Here is a 16,291-nt window from a genome sequence, read left to right as displayed (position 1 = left end):
ACCACAGTATAGACATGCTGTCTGCATAAAAATACTCGCCAGAGCCAGGCGGCAGTGCACACCTTTAATCCCAGAGCCAGAGGCAGGTGGCTGTCTGAATTCGAGGCCAGCCTGGTCTACAAAGTGAGTTCCAGGACAGCCAGGGCTGCACAGAGGAAACCCTGCCTCAAAAAGAAAAAAAAAAAAAAAAAAAAAAATGCTTGCCAGTGAGAGTGGGTATGGTGGCCCATCCCTAAGAGCTTATCTCTCTCATCTCACATTATTGGTCATATTGTATCTGAAATTACAGTAGAATTGACAAAATTCTGTCAGTTCTCTTGCTTATCTCTGATCAAATTGCTGACAGAAACAACTTTCTTAAGAGAGGGAAGGAAAGTTGATTCTGGCTCACAGTTTCAGGGGATCTCAGTTCATCACAGCGGAAGGAACTAGTCGGTGTGTGGTAGCTGGCCCCTCACAGTAATGACAGTAATCAAGGAACAAATGGGGAGAAGGGCTAGGCTGTAACTCTCACAGGCCCACTCCTATGTGGGTAGGCCCCACATTCCAAAGGATGGGTAACTTCCCAAGAAAGTGTCACCAGTTGGGAGCCAAGTGTTCAAACATGTGAGCCTTTGGGAGACATTTACATCCAAACCATAATTTTTGACAAGGGCCTTGCTCTGTAACCTAAGTTGTCCTCAAACTCAGAACAATTTTTCTGCCTCAGCTGTCTGAGTGCTGTGATTATAGGCATGAGCCATCAAACCTGGCCTGGGACTAGATTAACTCAGACAAGTCATCCTCAACTGTGTGGTCCCAGTTGAGGTTTGAAGTCTTGTCTAATACACACCAAGATGAGTGTGTGGTAGTGCACGGGGGAGAAAGAGGAAGGAGAGTTGAAAGTTTGAGACTAGCTAATGATCTGTATAACCAGACTGGTCTCCAAACAACCAACCTATGTAGCACATGATTGCTACTGGGTGATCTGTGATTTGTTCCAGACCTTAATTGTGAGGGAGGAGAAAGTGAAAGAAGCCTGAAGCTCTTCTCCCTTATCTGTTTGCCCTAGTCTTGCTTCTTCTAGCTTTCGCTCAGATTCCACCATTCATGCTGAAGCTGTGTTATATGCAGTAGCCGGTCCCTCTACCAGCATTTGAGAGCCTGTGGTCCTGCTCTGTTCTTTTCCTGTAGCACTGCCATCCTCTAACACAGCTGTATAATTTACTGGTTATCATATTTCTTGGTTTGTTTGTTTTAGCCATGCCCCTGGGACAATGTCTGCACACAGTGAGAACATAGTACATTATTTGTTGAATTACCTGGCTTATTTAGCCAGGTAGTTTAATAGTAAGCCAAGCAAAGGGAAAGCCTAAAGCTTACAAAGATGGTGTCAAAGCACCTACTGAATCAAGGCAGAGCTGTCCACATAGATCCATGCTATTCTCTCTGTGTTTATGGGGGAAGGGGGTGGACAACCTCAAGTCTCATTCCTAATACTCAATCTACTTTAAAGAAAAAAATAACAACAACAAATAGTACCAAGGTCTCCCTGAATGTGGTGACACATGTCTTTAATTCCAACACTCAGAAGGCAGAGGCAGGCAGATCTCTGAATTCGAGGCCAGCTTGGACTCTACAAAGCAAGTTTCAGGACATCCAGGGCTGCACAGGGAAACCTGTCTCAAAAACAAAACAAAACAAAACAAGGCCTCTGACTGGCCTGTAACTTGCTGAATAGGTTGGCTGGCTGGCTGGCAGCAAGCCCCAGGGATCTGCCTGTGTCTGCCTCACCAGCACTGGCTTTCGTGTGTGCATCACCACTTCTGGCTCCTCCTACCTCCGACATAGGTTCTAAGGATTGAACTCAGGTCCTTGTACCTGACTTGTAATGCTCAATGCTTGAGCTTCCTCCTCAGTCTCTTCTTGAGGATTGTGTTTATTGATCAAGATTATTCCTAGACCTCTGTCTTAGTCTATGCTCTATTGTTGTGAAGAGACAGCATGACCATGGCAACTCTTTTTTTTTTTTTTAAAGATTTATTTATTATGTACACAGTGTTCAGCCTCCATGTATGCCTGCAGGCCAGGAGAGGGCGCCAGATCTCATTACAGATGGCTGTGAGCCACCATGTGGGTTGCTGGGAATTGAACTCAGGACCTCTGGAAGAGCAGTCAATGCTCTTAACCTCTGAGCCATCTCTCCAGCCCCATGGCAACTCTTATAAAGGAAAATATTTAATTGGGGTGGCTCGCTTATGATTCAGAGGTTCAATCAATTATCTTCAAGGCAGAGAGCGTGGTGATAAACAGGCAGACATGGTGCTGGTGAAGTAGCTGAGAGTCCTACATCTTATAGGCAACAAGAAGTGGTCTATAACACTGAGCAAAGCTTAAGCAAAAGAGACCTCAGTAGTCCCAATAGTGTCACTCCCTATGAGCTTATGAGGGCCAGTTACATTCAGACTACCACAACCTCACACTCCAGGAGTTACTTGACACATTTGCAGTATTGTTTACTGGTCCCTGAAAAGGGTTTCAGCACAGCAACATCGCCAGTCAGAACAACAATGATGTGTAGTTGGTAACCTGGTCACATTCCTGGAGGTAAATATAAAGACTAAGAGGTGGGACATGTGTCAGTCATAATTGGGTTAATGTCTTAGTCATCAGGATCCTCTAATTTACTATGAATTTATTAGATTATTTTATTAGATTAGATTAGGTGCCCTCTTCTGGTGTTCAGGCATGCATGTAGGCAAAACACTATATAATAAATCTTAAAATTAGAGCTGTCAGGCTGTTGAGTTGACTTAGTATTCTGAGTTTGATCCATCAATCTGCTTGTTGAGTTGGAGATAAAAACCTGAGGTGCTCACAGTCATCACTGCTGTTTGTGACTCTGACATAAGTTCTTCTTTTTCAGGGTGACAAGGCTGACAGCTTTTATATTATAGAGTCCGGGGAAGTGAGCATCTTGATTAAAAGCAAGGTGAGTACGGGTGGTGCTGTGCCAGGTGTCCCCACAGTAAGTGTTCACTTTATACAATATGGCCAGTGCTTTAGAGTCTAAAGCCATCATTGTGCTACCCGGGGTGACTGCCAGGAATAAATAAGAAAAATATAAAAACCCTAATGAGTATAGGAACGTTATATAATAGGTATATAGGAGGTGGGATATGAAGAAAGCATCCTTGTTTTTAGGATGTTGCTAGAGGAAGTCTTCATCATATTCCTATTATGGTATTTGAGGGTAGAAAGATGTTGATAATTGATGACCTATATGTGGGAAAATCTCCTCCTCCTCCTCCTTTTTTTTTTTTTTGAGATAATTTTATGTAGTCCAGGCTGGCTGACTTCAAATTTGACTATGTATATAACTGAGGGTGACTTTGAACTTGTGAAAACTTGACTCTACCTTTGTTAAGATTATAGACATAAATAGACATAAGCCTATGATTGTAGGCATGTGCCACCATGCCCAATTATATCTGATGTTGTGGATAAAACCAAGGACTCCATGAATTGTAGGCAAGCATTCTAGAGCTGAGCTACATCCCCAGCCTGGGAGGAAAAATTCTTAACATTCAATCTATCATACTCAAACATTAATTTTTTTAAGAATATAAATTTGTTGAAATAGTAAGTTACATGTATATTTAGTGTGTATATATGTATATAGTATATATATTTAGTACTTATATATGTATACACTAAATCTAGTATGAAATCTATTAAAAATATATTTAGTAAAGGTTTAAACTATTGTCAGGGAAGATATGGAGGTAGGAAGATGATGAATTCGAGAATAGTCTAGACTGTAAGTAAAATCCTACCTCAAGACAGCAGAAAGAACTGAAGGCAGTGCTCTTATTACTGCCCAGCTTGAAATTGTGCAATATACAAAATTTCCAATTAAAAACATGAAAAACAAACCACTTACATTTATTACTGTCTAAATGGTAGATTGATTCTTAATTTAAAATAGAGGTGTCAGAAGCTGGAGAGATGGCTCAGAGGTTAAGAACACTGACTGCTCTTCCAGAGGTCATGAGTTCAGTTCGCAGCAACCACATGGTGGCTCACAACCATCTATAATGAGATCTGGTGCCCTCTTCTGGTGTTCAGGCATGCATGTAGGCAAAACACTATATAATAAATCTTAAAATTAGAGCTGTCAGGCTGTTGAGTTGACTTAGTATTCTGAGTTTGATCCACTTTTTTGTTGGAAAGAAAGTACCAACTCTGATCCCCACTTGTGCACTGTGGAACCTGTACACATGCAATAATAATACTGCAACACAGTAAGGTTTTTAAATAGAGCTATTGTTTCACATAGAACAGTAGTTTGAAGTGTTTGTGTTCTTTCAGTTGCAGCTTTTAAACTGCTAATTCATATTTGTACATTTCTCAAATGTTCACTGGCACTATCTGTCATCATAGTATAGTGTTTGATGAGTAGTACCGGGGGAGTCAGAGAGTTTATCAGAAATGCAAAGTCTTGGGCTCTGCCATAGACCTGCGTTGTAAGGGAGCTTTTGTGTGTGATGGTGCAGTAAGTGCTGTCCAGGAGAATGGATTGAGGAGGCACAAATATTTCTACAGTGCCAAAGGATGCTTCAAAAGTTAGAAACAGAAGCTGGGTGTGGAGCATTCCTTTAATCCCAGTGCTTATGAGGTGGGAGCAGGACAATCAGAGGTTCAAAGTCTTCCTCAACTACATAAAGAGTTTGAAGCCAGCTTTGGCTACATGACAGACACTCTGTCTCAAAAAGAAGAAAAGCTGGGTGGTGGTGGTGCACACCTTTAATCCCAGCACTCAGGAGGCAGGGGCAAGTGGATCTCTGTGAGTTTGAGGTCAGCCTGGTCTACAAGAGCTAGTTCCAGGATTGCCAGGGCTGTTACACAGAGAAACCCTGTCTTGAAAGAAAAAAAAAAAAAGTAAAAGATTGCATTGGTTCACGTGGAGCAGCAGAGCAGCTTCAAATAGAGCTGATAGGTCAAGGCAGGTGTGGAGGGTGAGGAGGCTAAACTTAGAGTGCCAGTTTTTAACTTCCATTTGCAGATAATAAAGAAGATAGGCCTAGGGAGATGGGCTTTGCAGTTAAGCTTGCTACTTTTGCACAGGATCTGAGTTTGATTCCCAACACCACATAGGATGGCTCACAACAACTCCAGGGAATCTGACCACTTTCTGAACTCTCTTGGCACCTACATTCATTTGCACAAGCCCACGTACACATAATTTAAGATACAGTCTTTTGAAAAGCAATAATACTGGGCTAGAGAAATGGCTCAGTGGTTAAGAGCATTGTCTGCTCTTCTAAAGGTCCTGAGTTCAATCCCAGCAACCACATGGTGGCTCACAACCATCTGTAATGAGGTCTGGTGCCCTCTTCTGGCCTGCAGGTATACACACAGACAGAATATTGTATACAAAATAAATATTTTTTTTAAAAAAAGAAAAACAATAATACTACCAACAAAGAAGGCCCAGCAAGACAATTTATTGGATAAAGGTGATTGTTCTAAAGTCTGATAACCTGAATTTGATTCCCAGAATTCACATGGTGTAAAGAGAGAAGTGATCCTTACAAAGTATCCTCAGACTGCCACACCAGGGCCGTGGCATGTGCATGCCCACACACGTTCAAACAAACAGAAACAAATGATAGCAGAACATGTTTCAAGAATGAATTGGGGCCAGAGAAATAGCTCAAGAATTAAGAGTACTTGCTCTACAATCATAGGGACCAGATTGAATCCCAGCACCCACATAAGCCAAACATCCTCTGAAGTGCTTGTAGCCCCAGCTCCAAGGTAGGTGGAGATAGGAGGATCTCTTGAGGCTTGTTGGCCTCCAACCTTGGGAATAATTAAGCCCTGGATGCTGGGGAAAGCCGTGCTTCAGCAGAGGAATAGGTAATAATGACAGAAGACGACAGCAGGTACTCTCTTCCTGCTTTCATGGGCTGCATACCGAGGAACACACATACCTTCACATACTCAGAAATAGAGGTGAAATACTAGAAAATTCCCTTGAGGGCTGGAGGGATAGATCAGCAGTTAGAAGCACTGGCTGCTGTTCAGAGGACATAGTTTCATTCCCAGCACCCATGCAGCTACTCACAACTGCCTGTAACTCCAGTTCTATGGGATCTGACACTCTCCCAGCCCCCAAGGGTAGCAGGTAGCCAAGTAGTACACAGACACGCATGCAGGAAAAACATAAAGTAACATTTTAAAAAAATTCTACCAGGCAGTGGTGGCGTGCACCTTCAATCCCAACACTCTGGAGGCAGAGGCAGGTGGATCTCTGTGAGTCCAAGGCCAACCCGGTCTACAGAGCTAGTTCCAGGACAACCAGGGCTACCCAGAGAAACCTGTTTTTTAAGGAACTGGTTTTTGCTGAGGAAATTCCCAGGTTTAGTTCTCAGCATGCATACAGGTGGATGTCACCTGAAACAACAGTTCCAGGGGATCTGACACTCCCATCTGGACTCCATAGGCACCTGCACAAGCACACATAGAGGCCAGCAGGTTCACACAGAAAATCAGGAAGTAAACACACAACACGACACACACCAGTTAAGGGGCCAGCGAGGTGGCACAGCAGTTAAAGAGCATATACTGCTTTTCCCGAGAACCCAAGTTTAGCTCCCAGAACCCACGTTGGGATGGCTCATAACTTCTGTAACTCCAGCTCCAAGATATCTGGCACCCTCTCTGGACCTCATGGACACCTGAACCTACATGGCATATAGACACACATGCATATCACACACACACATGAAAATAAAATGCTTTCAAAAACTGGGGGGAAAATCTTTGTTTGTTTGGTTTTTCAGGATAGGGTTTCTCTGTGTAACAGTCTTGGCTGTCCTGAAACTCTGGGCGCCAATTGCTATAAGGAGAGGGCCCCTTGTTTGTCTCCCCCCACCCCACCCCCGTGCTTGTTTCACCCGAAATAACCACACAGAAACTGTATTAATTAACACACTGCTTGGCCATTAGCTCTAACTTCTTATTGGCTAACTCTTACATATTAGTTTAACCCAGCTCCATTAATCTGTGTATCACCACGTGGCAGTGGCTTACTGGAGATTCTAACCAGTGTCCATCTCAGGCAGAGGATCCATGGCTTCTCTGACTCTGCCCTTCTTCCTCCCAGCATTCAGTTGTTTTCTCTGCCTACCTAAGTTTTGCCCTATCAACTAGGCCAAGGCAGTTTCTTTATTCATTAACCAATGAAAGCAACACACAAACAGAAGGAACTCCTAAACCATTACCCCTTTTCTGTTTAAACAAAAAGGAAGGCTTTAACTTTTAACACAGTAAAATTGCTCTGTAGACCAGGCTGGCCTTGAACTCATTGAGATTCACGTGTCTCTGTCTCCTGAGTGCTGGGGGGAACATATCTTTAAAAAAATAACAAAGGGAGCTGGAGAGGTGGCTCTGCTGCTCTTCTAGAGGTCATGAGTTCAGTTCCCAGCACCCACATGGTGGCTCACAACCATCTGTAAATAAGATCTGTTGCCCTCTTCTGGCCTGCAGGTGTGCATGCAGAGCCCTTATATATAAAATAAGAATAAATAAAAATTTTAAAAACTAAGAAAAAAAAGGATTAGTCAGTCATGGTAGCAGACACCTGTAATCCTAGCACTCAGGAGGCAGAGGCAGGCTCAGACTGGTCTACAGAATAGTTCTGGGCTAGCCAGAAGCTATGAAGTAAGACTATCACAAAAGCAAAAGTGGGGGCACTATCTTTCTCCCTAAAAGATTAGTGGTTCTTAGAGAATGAGACTGATTCTCATAATTTGTTGTTACTGACTGACTTAGTGGATGGATTGTAAGAAATAAAAAACCCAGGGTAGTAAGTAAATGAAATATAGCACATATGTTTAAAGAACATAGTTCTTAAGAATGGAGGTGCAAATAGTGCTTTAAAAGAAACGGGGCTGGAGAGATGGCTCAGTGGTTAAGAGTACTGACTGCTCTTCCAAAAGTCCCGAGTTCAATTCCCAGCAACCACATGGTGGCTCACAACCATCCATAATGAAATCTGGTACCCTCTTCTGGCCTGTATACATGCAGGCAGAACACTGTATGTATAATAAATAAATCTAAAAGAAAGAAAGAAAAGGAAATATTTAAAAAAAAAAACCACCACGTGCTTGCTTCGGCAGCACATACACTAAAATTGGAACATACAGAGAGTATGAGGATGGCATGCAAATTCGTGAAGTGTTCCATATTTTTTATAGATAAGGTAGGGAGGAGGGCCTTGGTCCTTCCTCAAAGCAATGTGCTTTACCCTCTTTGAGAAGTGGATGGGGATGTGGGGGAGGGTGAAGGGAATGGGAGGACAGGAAGGAATGGGAACTAGGATTGGTATGTTAAATGAAAAAGGACAGTATTTTTAAAGATAAAATTTAAAAAATTAATATGTAAAGGTACAATACCAAAAAAAAAGAAAAGAAATATGACTGTAATGAACAATACAAGACAGAATCTAATCAACTCACAGTCTTGTGCTCTGGCTCGTCACTAATAGAAGAGTTCATTCCTAGGAAGAATCACCTGGGCTTCGGTCACATCTCCCAGAACAATTTGTCATCTCCACAGACAATGCTAGGCTTGAGCGGCTCCTGTTAACCATTGTCGGAAGTGTGTTAGGGGAGCGGCTCCTGTTCACCATTGTCGGAAGTGTGTTAGGGCTTAGGTGGCTTAGGTGGCGTGCGAGGAAGACAAGCCTCCAGTTGTGCCAGACCGCGGAGACTTGTCTGCTGAGTTGACAGGATGCAGTTCAGAGTTTCTACAGAGGGAATTTCTCAGTGATTTTGTTGAACTTTGAGAAAGGAATTTGAGTGTGTGCAGCTGGGCACAGCTGTGATCCTAGAATCAGCCTGGATCCTATTCTTTACCTGTTGTAGACTAAATCGAACAAGAACGGTGGGAACCAGGAAGTTGAGATTGCCCACTGCCATAAGGGGCAGTACTTTGGAGAGCTCGCACTGGTCACCAATAAACCCAGAGCTGCTTCTGCCTATGCGGTTGGAGATGTCAAATGCTTAGGTAAGAAAAATTCTTTCTGAGACCTCACAAGCCCCTCCCCAACCTTAGACAGGTAATAGTTTCTTCATAGGGTAGCCACTGATAAGTTGCCTACAACGTAACGCTAATTAAACTTTTACTTCCTCCTACCCCCAACAAAAGACATGAAATTAGAAGAGCAAGAGGGAAGATGGGTGGGAATAGGAGGGAGTGGGCAGGAGTGGGGCAAGAGATGGGATGGGTGACTATGATCAAAATTATATGCATGTATGAAGTGCCATAATAGAAACCATTGCCGGGCGGTGGTGGCACACGCCTTTAATCCCAGCACTCGGGAGGCAGAGGCAGGCGGATCTCTGAGTTCGAGACCAGCCTGGTCTACAGAGCTATTTCCAGGACAGGCTCCAAAACCACAGAGAAACCCTGTCTCGGGGAAAAAAAAAATAGAAACCATTATGATCAAAATTATATGCATGTATGAAGTGCCATAATAGAAACCATTATGGCCGGGCGGTGGTGGCGCACGCCTTTAATCCCAGCACTCAGGAGGCAGAGGCAGGTGGATCTCTGTGAGTTCGTGACCAGCCTGGTCTATAGAGCTAGTTCCAGGACAGGCTCCAAAGCCACAGAGAAACCCTGTCTCAAAAAAACCAAAAATAAATAAATAAATAAAAAATAAAAACCATTATGTGTGATTCATGTGCTAATAAAAACTTTAAAATGAAAAGAAAATTCTTTGTGCATTACTAATTTTTTCTGATATACAGGATCTTTAGGTTTTTCCTTTTAGCAAGACTTGACTTACTCTGCTGACTCATTTAGATCTAGATCTGAGTAGTTGGTTTAAGTGAATTCTTAGAGCAAAGGTATTTTTGGTGGTGGTGGGGTGTTGGGCATTGAACTTTAGAACATTGTACATTCTCAGCACATGCTGTGCCATAAGTTTTACCCCAGCACCCTAGCAATCAGTTCTGAACAGTGAGCAATCCTGAGGAAGACAGGCATACAGGTCTGTGGAGGAATAGGACAGGCGGGTGCTGCTGTGTTCCTACAGAAACATTCCCCGTACCCTAACATTTACTCTTCTGTAACATGAGTAAGTAGTAATGCAAGAAAATCATTCTCTCCCACTCCTCTTTTTTTTTTTTTAAACAATGCAGTTATGGATGTTCAAGCATTTGAGAGGCTTCTGGGACCGTGCATGGACATCATGAAGAGGAACATCTCACACTATGAGGAGCAGTTGGTGAAGATGTTTGGCTCCAACTTAGATCTGATGGATCCTGGGCAGTAGATGCGGTGAATGTCAGAGCCTTCTCAGTGTGACACCAAAACCTTCCAGTCAGCCACAGAACACACAGAAAACAGACACGACAGAACCGGTCCTGCTGCTGTCACGGCTGCTGCCATTGCTGTGGTTAAAGGCATTTAGAAATCTTGAAAGTCAGCACTGAAAGATGGACAGAGGCTCCACCCACACCTCCACTTTGCTTCTGAAAGCCCATCATTAGACCACTTATGTAACGATTCCTTCAACCCAGTTTTCACATTTTTGGTTCAGAATGGCATGTCTCTCCAGCAATTTAAGTGCCTGATACAAAGTCCAAAGTGTAAACATCCTCCTTTCCTCCTTGCTGCTAATGTTTGCTTCTGAAAGTTACCCTAAGGTCTGCAGAAACCTGTTGAATAACTGTAGACACCGCCGTAGTCCTTCTCAAGAGAGGGATTGGTACAGCCTTCTATCTCCTCGTTTGTCTGAGAAAGTCCACAGTGTGTTCACAATTGCTGCTTTTGCTTTCCCAGTGGAAAATGGTGGCAATTATAATGGAGCCTTGTGCCCCAGTGGCCCTGTACTGTCTGCCAGCAGCTGCACACCATAGAGTTGTGTCCAAGACCATAGTGATGCCCAGAAAAAGGCCTGTTGAAGGCCCAGCAGGTCCATGCAGAGCAGACTGATGGCTTAGATTCACATTAGCAGGAAACGGGCTCAGCACTGTTTCCAGCCGTAAAGAGCCAGGAAAGGTTAGCTGGGTTAGGGATTTGCTGTTTGTTTTTAGTAAGTTTTGTTTTGTCTTTTTCTAACCTCTGTGCAATTTGCATTAACAAATTGTCCATTTCTGTGGGGCAAATGGGAGTTGGTTAGCTCAGCTGCTTAGAGCGTGGTGCTCCTACAAGGACAGGGTCTGGAGGTGTTATCAGGTTACCTGACCTGAGTGTTCCCTGAGCAACCCTTGCCATGTCTTGGTGGCATTGCTGCACTGACAGCAGGTTGTGCTGCGCAGAGAACCTTTTCCAGCTCCTTCCAGCATTGCTGCATAGCTTGGCTAGTGAGCATCAACTTTTAAACTCTTAAGAAGCTAACTTTTTTTTAAGGAAATTATTTCTCTATTTAGGGGATTCACCTTGGACATATTCCTATACATGTAGTTTGTCAACTAACTGACTCAGACATTTGTCCTAAATCTCTCTTTCCAAAACTTGGTATCACTGGGACAGGGGTGGGCAAGGCTCAGTGGCAGAACACTTATGTAGCATGTGCAAGGCCCTGGGTTTGCTGTCCAACACCATAACAACCACAGGAAGAAAGGGTACCATTTATAAACATTGACTTACTGTGAAGGCCTTTCTGTCTCTCTCAGCTTCTGCCGTGGTCACTGGAGCCAAGAAATGTCCAGAATAGATGAGTCACCACCATTTTGGTAATTACTCACATTTTCTGTGTCCCATGGAGTAAAGCAGGCTCTGCAGACTGCCCTAGGAGCTGCTACAGCTCTAGGAATTGTTCGGTTGTAACTGCTACTCCAAAGCAGGCAGCTAGCACTGGAAAACCTTTGTGATCCCAAATTTTCCTAAGGTCCTTTTCTACGGTATTGCTTTCTTAAATAAATCAGACCTTGTACTTTGACTGAATAATACCTGATTCTTGCCAAGGTAAGAGGTGCATTGGGCTCCAGGAGCAGCCCAAAAGCCCAGCCCTCAGACCTTAGAAGGACTCTGAAACCCCACCTCAGCCTCCATGCCAGCATGAGTTAGGGCTGGCTGTGAATCTCATGCCGAAGATATTCCTACAGGCTGCCCTCACATCCCTGTCTAATCTTCAGAGTACCCCTTGTCACCCTCCTGCTCCCTTACAGATTAGACGTCATCAGGTATAAGTTCTGCTGTAATTACTGATGGAACCCTCTCTGCAGTGTGACCCCTGTGTTGGGGGCCTGGGAGAGATTCCTCTAGTCAAGGAACTAGTGGGAGCCACGAGAGACATAGCTGCTACCACAGTGCCAGGACCGACAGTGTTCCAGTTCTCTGCCGCTCAGAGACTCAAGGTCACAGTGTTCTCATGCCAGCAACCCCTACTGCCGACAGTTGAGCCCCATAGGGCAGGGTGTCCCCTCTGTTAGTGCACACTTCTGAGGATTAGAGCTCTCCCCTCTTCCCTGGCTTTGCTGTGGACTTAGGCTGATAGAGAATAGTCCTCACAGCCTGGAGGTCCAACTGCAGGATTTTCTCCTTTCTGTGCCCAGCTCTGCCCTCTCACTCTTCTCTCAATTAAATTCTTTGCAGGACGGACTTTTGTGTTCTTGTCCTCTGACTTCATCGTTTTCATAAAGAATTCTGTGTCCCTGATACAGAGTCTCAGAAATCAGCATTGAGCAGTATAGCGAGCAAATTCAGCAGCAAAGTGGCTAAAAGAAAAGAGTTCTCCAGCTGGACAGGTCCAGATTCTCTGCTCGTGACGGTGGAGCCGTTAGGTGCTGCTGGCACCCTGGTGCCTGGGCACACAGTGTTTTATGGCATATCACAGCCTTCGTTTTTAAAAGATGAAAGCATTTTGCACAGAGAAAGAAAAGGACCCATGAATGTCATCTTTTATCTTTCTTGGTCAGTTGATACTGAAATTTTTGTTTTTGATACACATTTGTAAGCCAATCTCGCCAAGTTCTGAGTTTTGATTTTCACTACGATTACCTCTTATTCCTCCTGTCTTGACTGCTGACGTTCCTCCGTGATTCTAATGTCTATTTTATGGGAAGCAGCCTTCCCAGGGGTTTCCTATTACACACTGCAGGGCTATCTTTATACTTAAAAAAAGAATGAAAACTGTCGCTCACCTCATGGGGGATTTGCAGAAAACCATTTAGCCCACCTTGAGCAAAGGTTAGATTCCTTGGGTTTTGTTGTTTTGTTTTTAATTCATTGTAATAAAAAAATCCAACTAAGCATTATTGTGCTACCTCAGAGGTAAATACATTCTAAGGTCATCTTTTGGTCCTGAGTTCTATACATGTTGTTTAAAATGTCTTTCAATTGGAATTATTTTTTAAATTGTTGGGGTGAATCTTATTTTAACCTGTTTACACTTGTGTTTTAATCTCAAAATAATATATATGATTGGAAAGCAAACAATTTTTGATCTATGGTGTTGAATATAAAATTAAAAGTTACTGAGAATTAATCATTGTTTGCTATAAACAAGGTTGAGGGGTTTTTTGTTTTGTTTTTAAAGGAAACTCTAGGGCTCGGCTTCACTCTTGATTAATAAAGGCTGACAAATCATGTAGTCTTGTGTTATATATTTGTCTTCTCTTTTAAGGGTCCCAAGCCATCTCAGCATTTATCTTGCAGATACATTGCTGGGATGGATTAGGGAGAAGACCTAGATTTGCAGTACTTAGGTTCTACACAGAAACAGTCGCTATGGAAGGGGGTGGGTAAGGAGAGAAGGATTCTGAGGTGTATTCTGAAGGCTTGGTCATGTGATTATTGAGGCAAATCTGCAGACCTGCAGGCTGAGTCAGCAATCCGGAGTCCCAGGGAAGTATGAGGCTTAGCTCCGGTCTGAAGTCAGGCCTGAGAACGAGGACAGCCTCGCTATGGCTCCCGTCTAAAAGTCAGCAGGCTCAAGCTATGAGAAGCTGAAGTCTCAGTGGGAGGCTGACAGGACGAAAGGCATGTGCCCTGTCAAGGCCCAAAGGAAAGTTGTGTCCTGATGCAAAGCCAGAGCTTGTCCTGTTGGGAAAATGCTCTACCACTGAGCTGCATCCCTTGCCCAGCCCCTTTTTACTCAGGCCTTCTAACTGAACTGGTCAGAAAGGGCCTAACCACATTAGGTTAGCCAAGTAAAATGTCAATCTCATGTAAAATACTCATGAGAACACCCGTAATAATAGTTGACCAAATATCCCATAACCCAGTCAAGCAGACACAGTAAACCGTCACAGCATGGTATATTGCTGTAGACAAGAGCAAGGGTACCCGTTGTGCCCGTGCCAGAAAGAGAACAGTGATGATGGAAATCCTTTCCTGTCTGCCAGGATCTCGCTTCTTCGCACTACTATAGCTAGACTAGTAAGGGGGACAGCCTGCTGTGTTTCCAGGGTCTTTCCCAGAGAACAAAGCAAGCTAGCGATATCTTCATTGGACAGAGATGCCTGACCAAAAGGCCGAGTAACTGGACACCTATCGCTCGAATCACCTATGTAGGTCCCGAGAAACCGATGCTGACCCTCTACAAGCCAAAATGCCGTGTTTCAAGGCTTGAAAGGGTAAACGGTAAGGCAGGTGATGGTGGCACACACCTTTAATCCCAGCACTTGGGAGGCAGAGACAGGCGGATCTTTGTGAGTTTGAGGCCAGCCTGGTTTACAAGAGCTAGTTCCAGGACAGCCAGGGCTGTTACACAGAGAAACTCTTGTCTCAAAAAAAAAAAAAAAAAAAAAAAAAAAAAAAAAGGTAGCACATTGCCCCTAATCCCAATGTTTGGGAAGCAGAGGCAGATGGAGTTTGAGGCCAGCCTGGTCTATAGAGCTAGTTCTAGAATAGCCAGGGCTACACAAAGAAACTGTCTTAAAACTTTTTTTTTAAAGCCGGGCGATGGTGGCGCACGCCTTTAATCCCAGCACTTGGGAGGCAGAAGCAGGCGGATCTCTGTGAGTTCGAGACCAGCCTGGTCTATAGAGCTAGTTCCAGGACAGACTCCAAAGCCACAGAGAAACCCTGTCTCGAAAAACCAAAAAAACCAAAAAAAACCTTTTTTTTTAATTTTGGGTGGTCACAAAGGTAGGGGGCAGACCTGGGAGGACAGGGAGGTGTGATCAAAGTTCATGATGTGAAATTCCCAAAAACAAAAATCTTATGAAAAATAAATATTTTATCTTTGTGGTTTGGGTGGTGATGTCGGTGTCTCATCAGTCTCAGCCCTGAAGGGGACAGGTCATGTGAAGACGGATTTCTGTGTTAGGATGTTGAACCAAGAGGCTAAAAATTTATCCCATCAAATTTCACTGTCTTCTCAGTAATCATTAATGAGTTACTTAGTTTTATAGCTATAGCATTTTTGAATATGAAGATAAAATAGGACCATTAGGGACATAATGAATATTCAGGTCTGAATTACCAAAATCTGGGTTGAAATGTCAGGTATGTGTGACACCATACATTGGTTGATGGGACAAATCCTGATGACCAGTTGTGAGTGTCCTTAACCCTTTCAGCCCTTGGGATTCCAGCACCAGTACTGCCTGCACCAGGGGATTGTAGCCCTTTCTACTGGTGCTGATGGAGCTCACTGCCTGTATTTTTGGGCTCCTGAGGACAGCAACTGTGGCCTTCCATTTTAAGGATGCTGCTTTTAGAGTCTACTGCCTTGGGCCATGAAGCTAGTGGGTGCTTTCACTGTCTCCTCTTGCCTCTTTCTAAACAAAGCACACAGTGCCCTTTCTCCCTCACGTCACATGACTCTGGCTACAGATGCCTCCTGGGAGAGGAAAAAGAAAAGTTTATTTTGGTGAGAGACTGGGACCCCTTAGAAATGTAATCCCAGCACTTGGGAGGCAGAGGCAGGCGGGTCTCTGAATTCAAGGCCAGCCTGATCTACCGAAGGAGTTCCAGGACAGGCTCCAAAGCTACAGTAAAACCCTGTCTCAAAAAACAAACAAATACTCATTTCATGTCATATAAAACATGAGAAAGCTTGGCCAGAGATGTATTTTTGGCCTAGGTGCCTTCTGTTAAACCAGTGGCAAGAATCAGTTTTCCTGCTGGTGTCTGTTTTTGTGACCTTGATCCCATTAGGGAAGTCAGCAACAGTGCTGCAGTTTGCCACTTCGGTCAGCAGGGGCCAGCCTATCCCTGGGCTGCCTCGGGCTCCTGGCCTCCGACCTTAGAACTATAGCTAGTCCCAAGCTCCAAATCCCCATCAGCCTCCACGTCTCCGCCCAAATCCCAAATGAAGGACAGTTCCCCAGGCAACCGCAGCCTT

The 16,291-nt window shown here is 43.9% G+C and overlaps 1 protein-coding gene and 1 pseudogene across 1 annotated transcript in view; both read left to right on the top strand.

The window, feature by feature from the left end:
* The window catches only part of Prkar2a (protein kinase cAMP-dependent type II regulatory subunit alpha), a 69,740-nt gene extending 56,149 nt beyond the window's left edge, over nucleotides 1-13,591 (top strand). The window contains exons 9-11 of the mRNA XM_041677020.1: nucleotides 2,906-2,971; nucleotides 8,913-9,054; nucleotides 10,194-13,591. Coding sequence (XP_041532954.1) covers nucleotides 2,906-2,971; nucleotides 8,913-9,054; nucleotides 10,194-10,327 — 342 coding nt within the window. The 3' untranslated portion in view covers nucleotides 10,328-13,591. The remainder of the gene's footprint in view (nucleotides 1-2,905; nucleotides 2,972-8,912; nucleotides 9,055-10,193) is intronic.
* Nucleotides 8,150-8,238, top strand: LOC121464591 (annotated as a pseudogene).
* Nucleotides 13,592-16,291: the final 2,700 nt, after the last annotated feature.

The sequence above is a fragment of the Microtus oregoni genome, unplaced genomic scaffold, assembly GCF_018167655.1.
Source record: "Microtus oregoni isolate MIOR12 unplaced genomic scaffold, Mior012 000028F_ref0000031, whole genome shotgun sequence".
In the NCBI taxonomy this organism is placed as follows: domain Eukaryota; kingdom Metazoa; phylum Chordata; class Mammalia; order Rodentia; family Cricetidae; genus Microtus; species Microtus oregoni.
The sequence above is the reverse complement of the archived record's forward strand: the minus strand, read 5'-3'. Positions and strand labels throughout refer to the sequence as shown.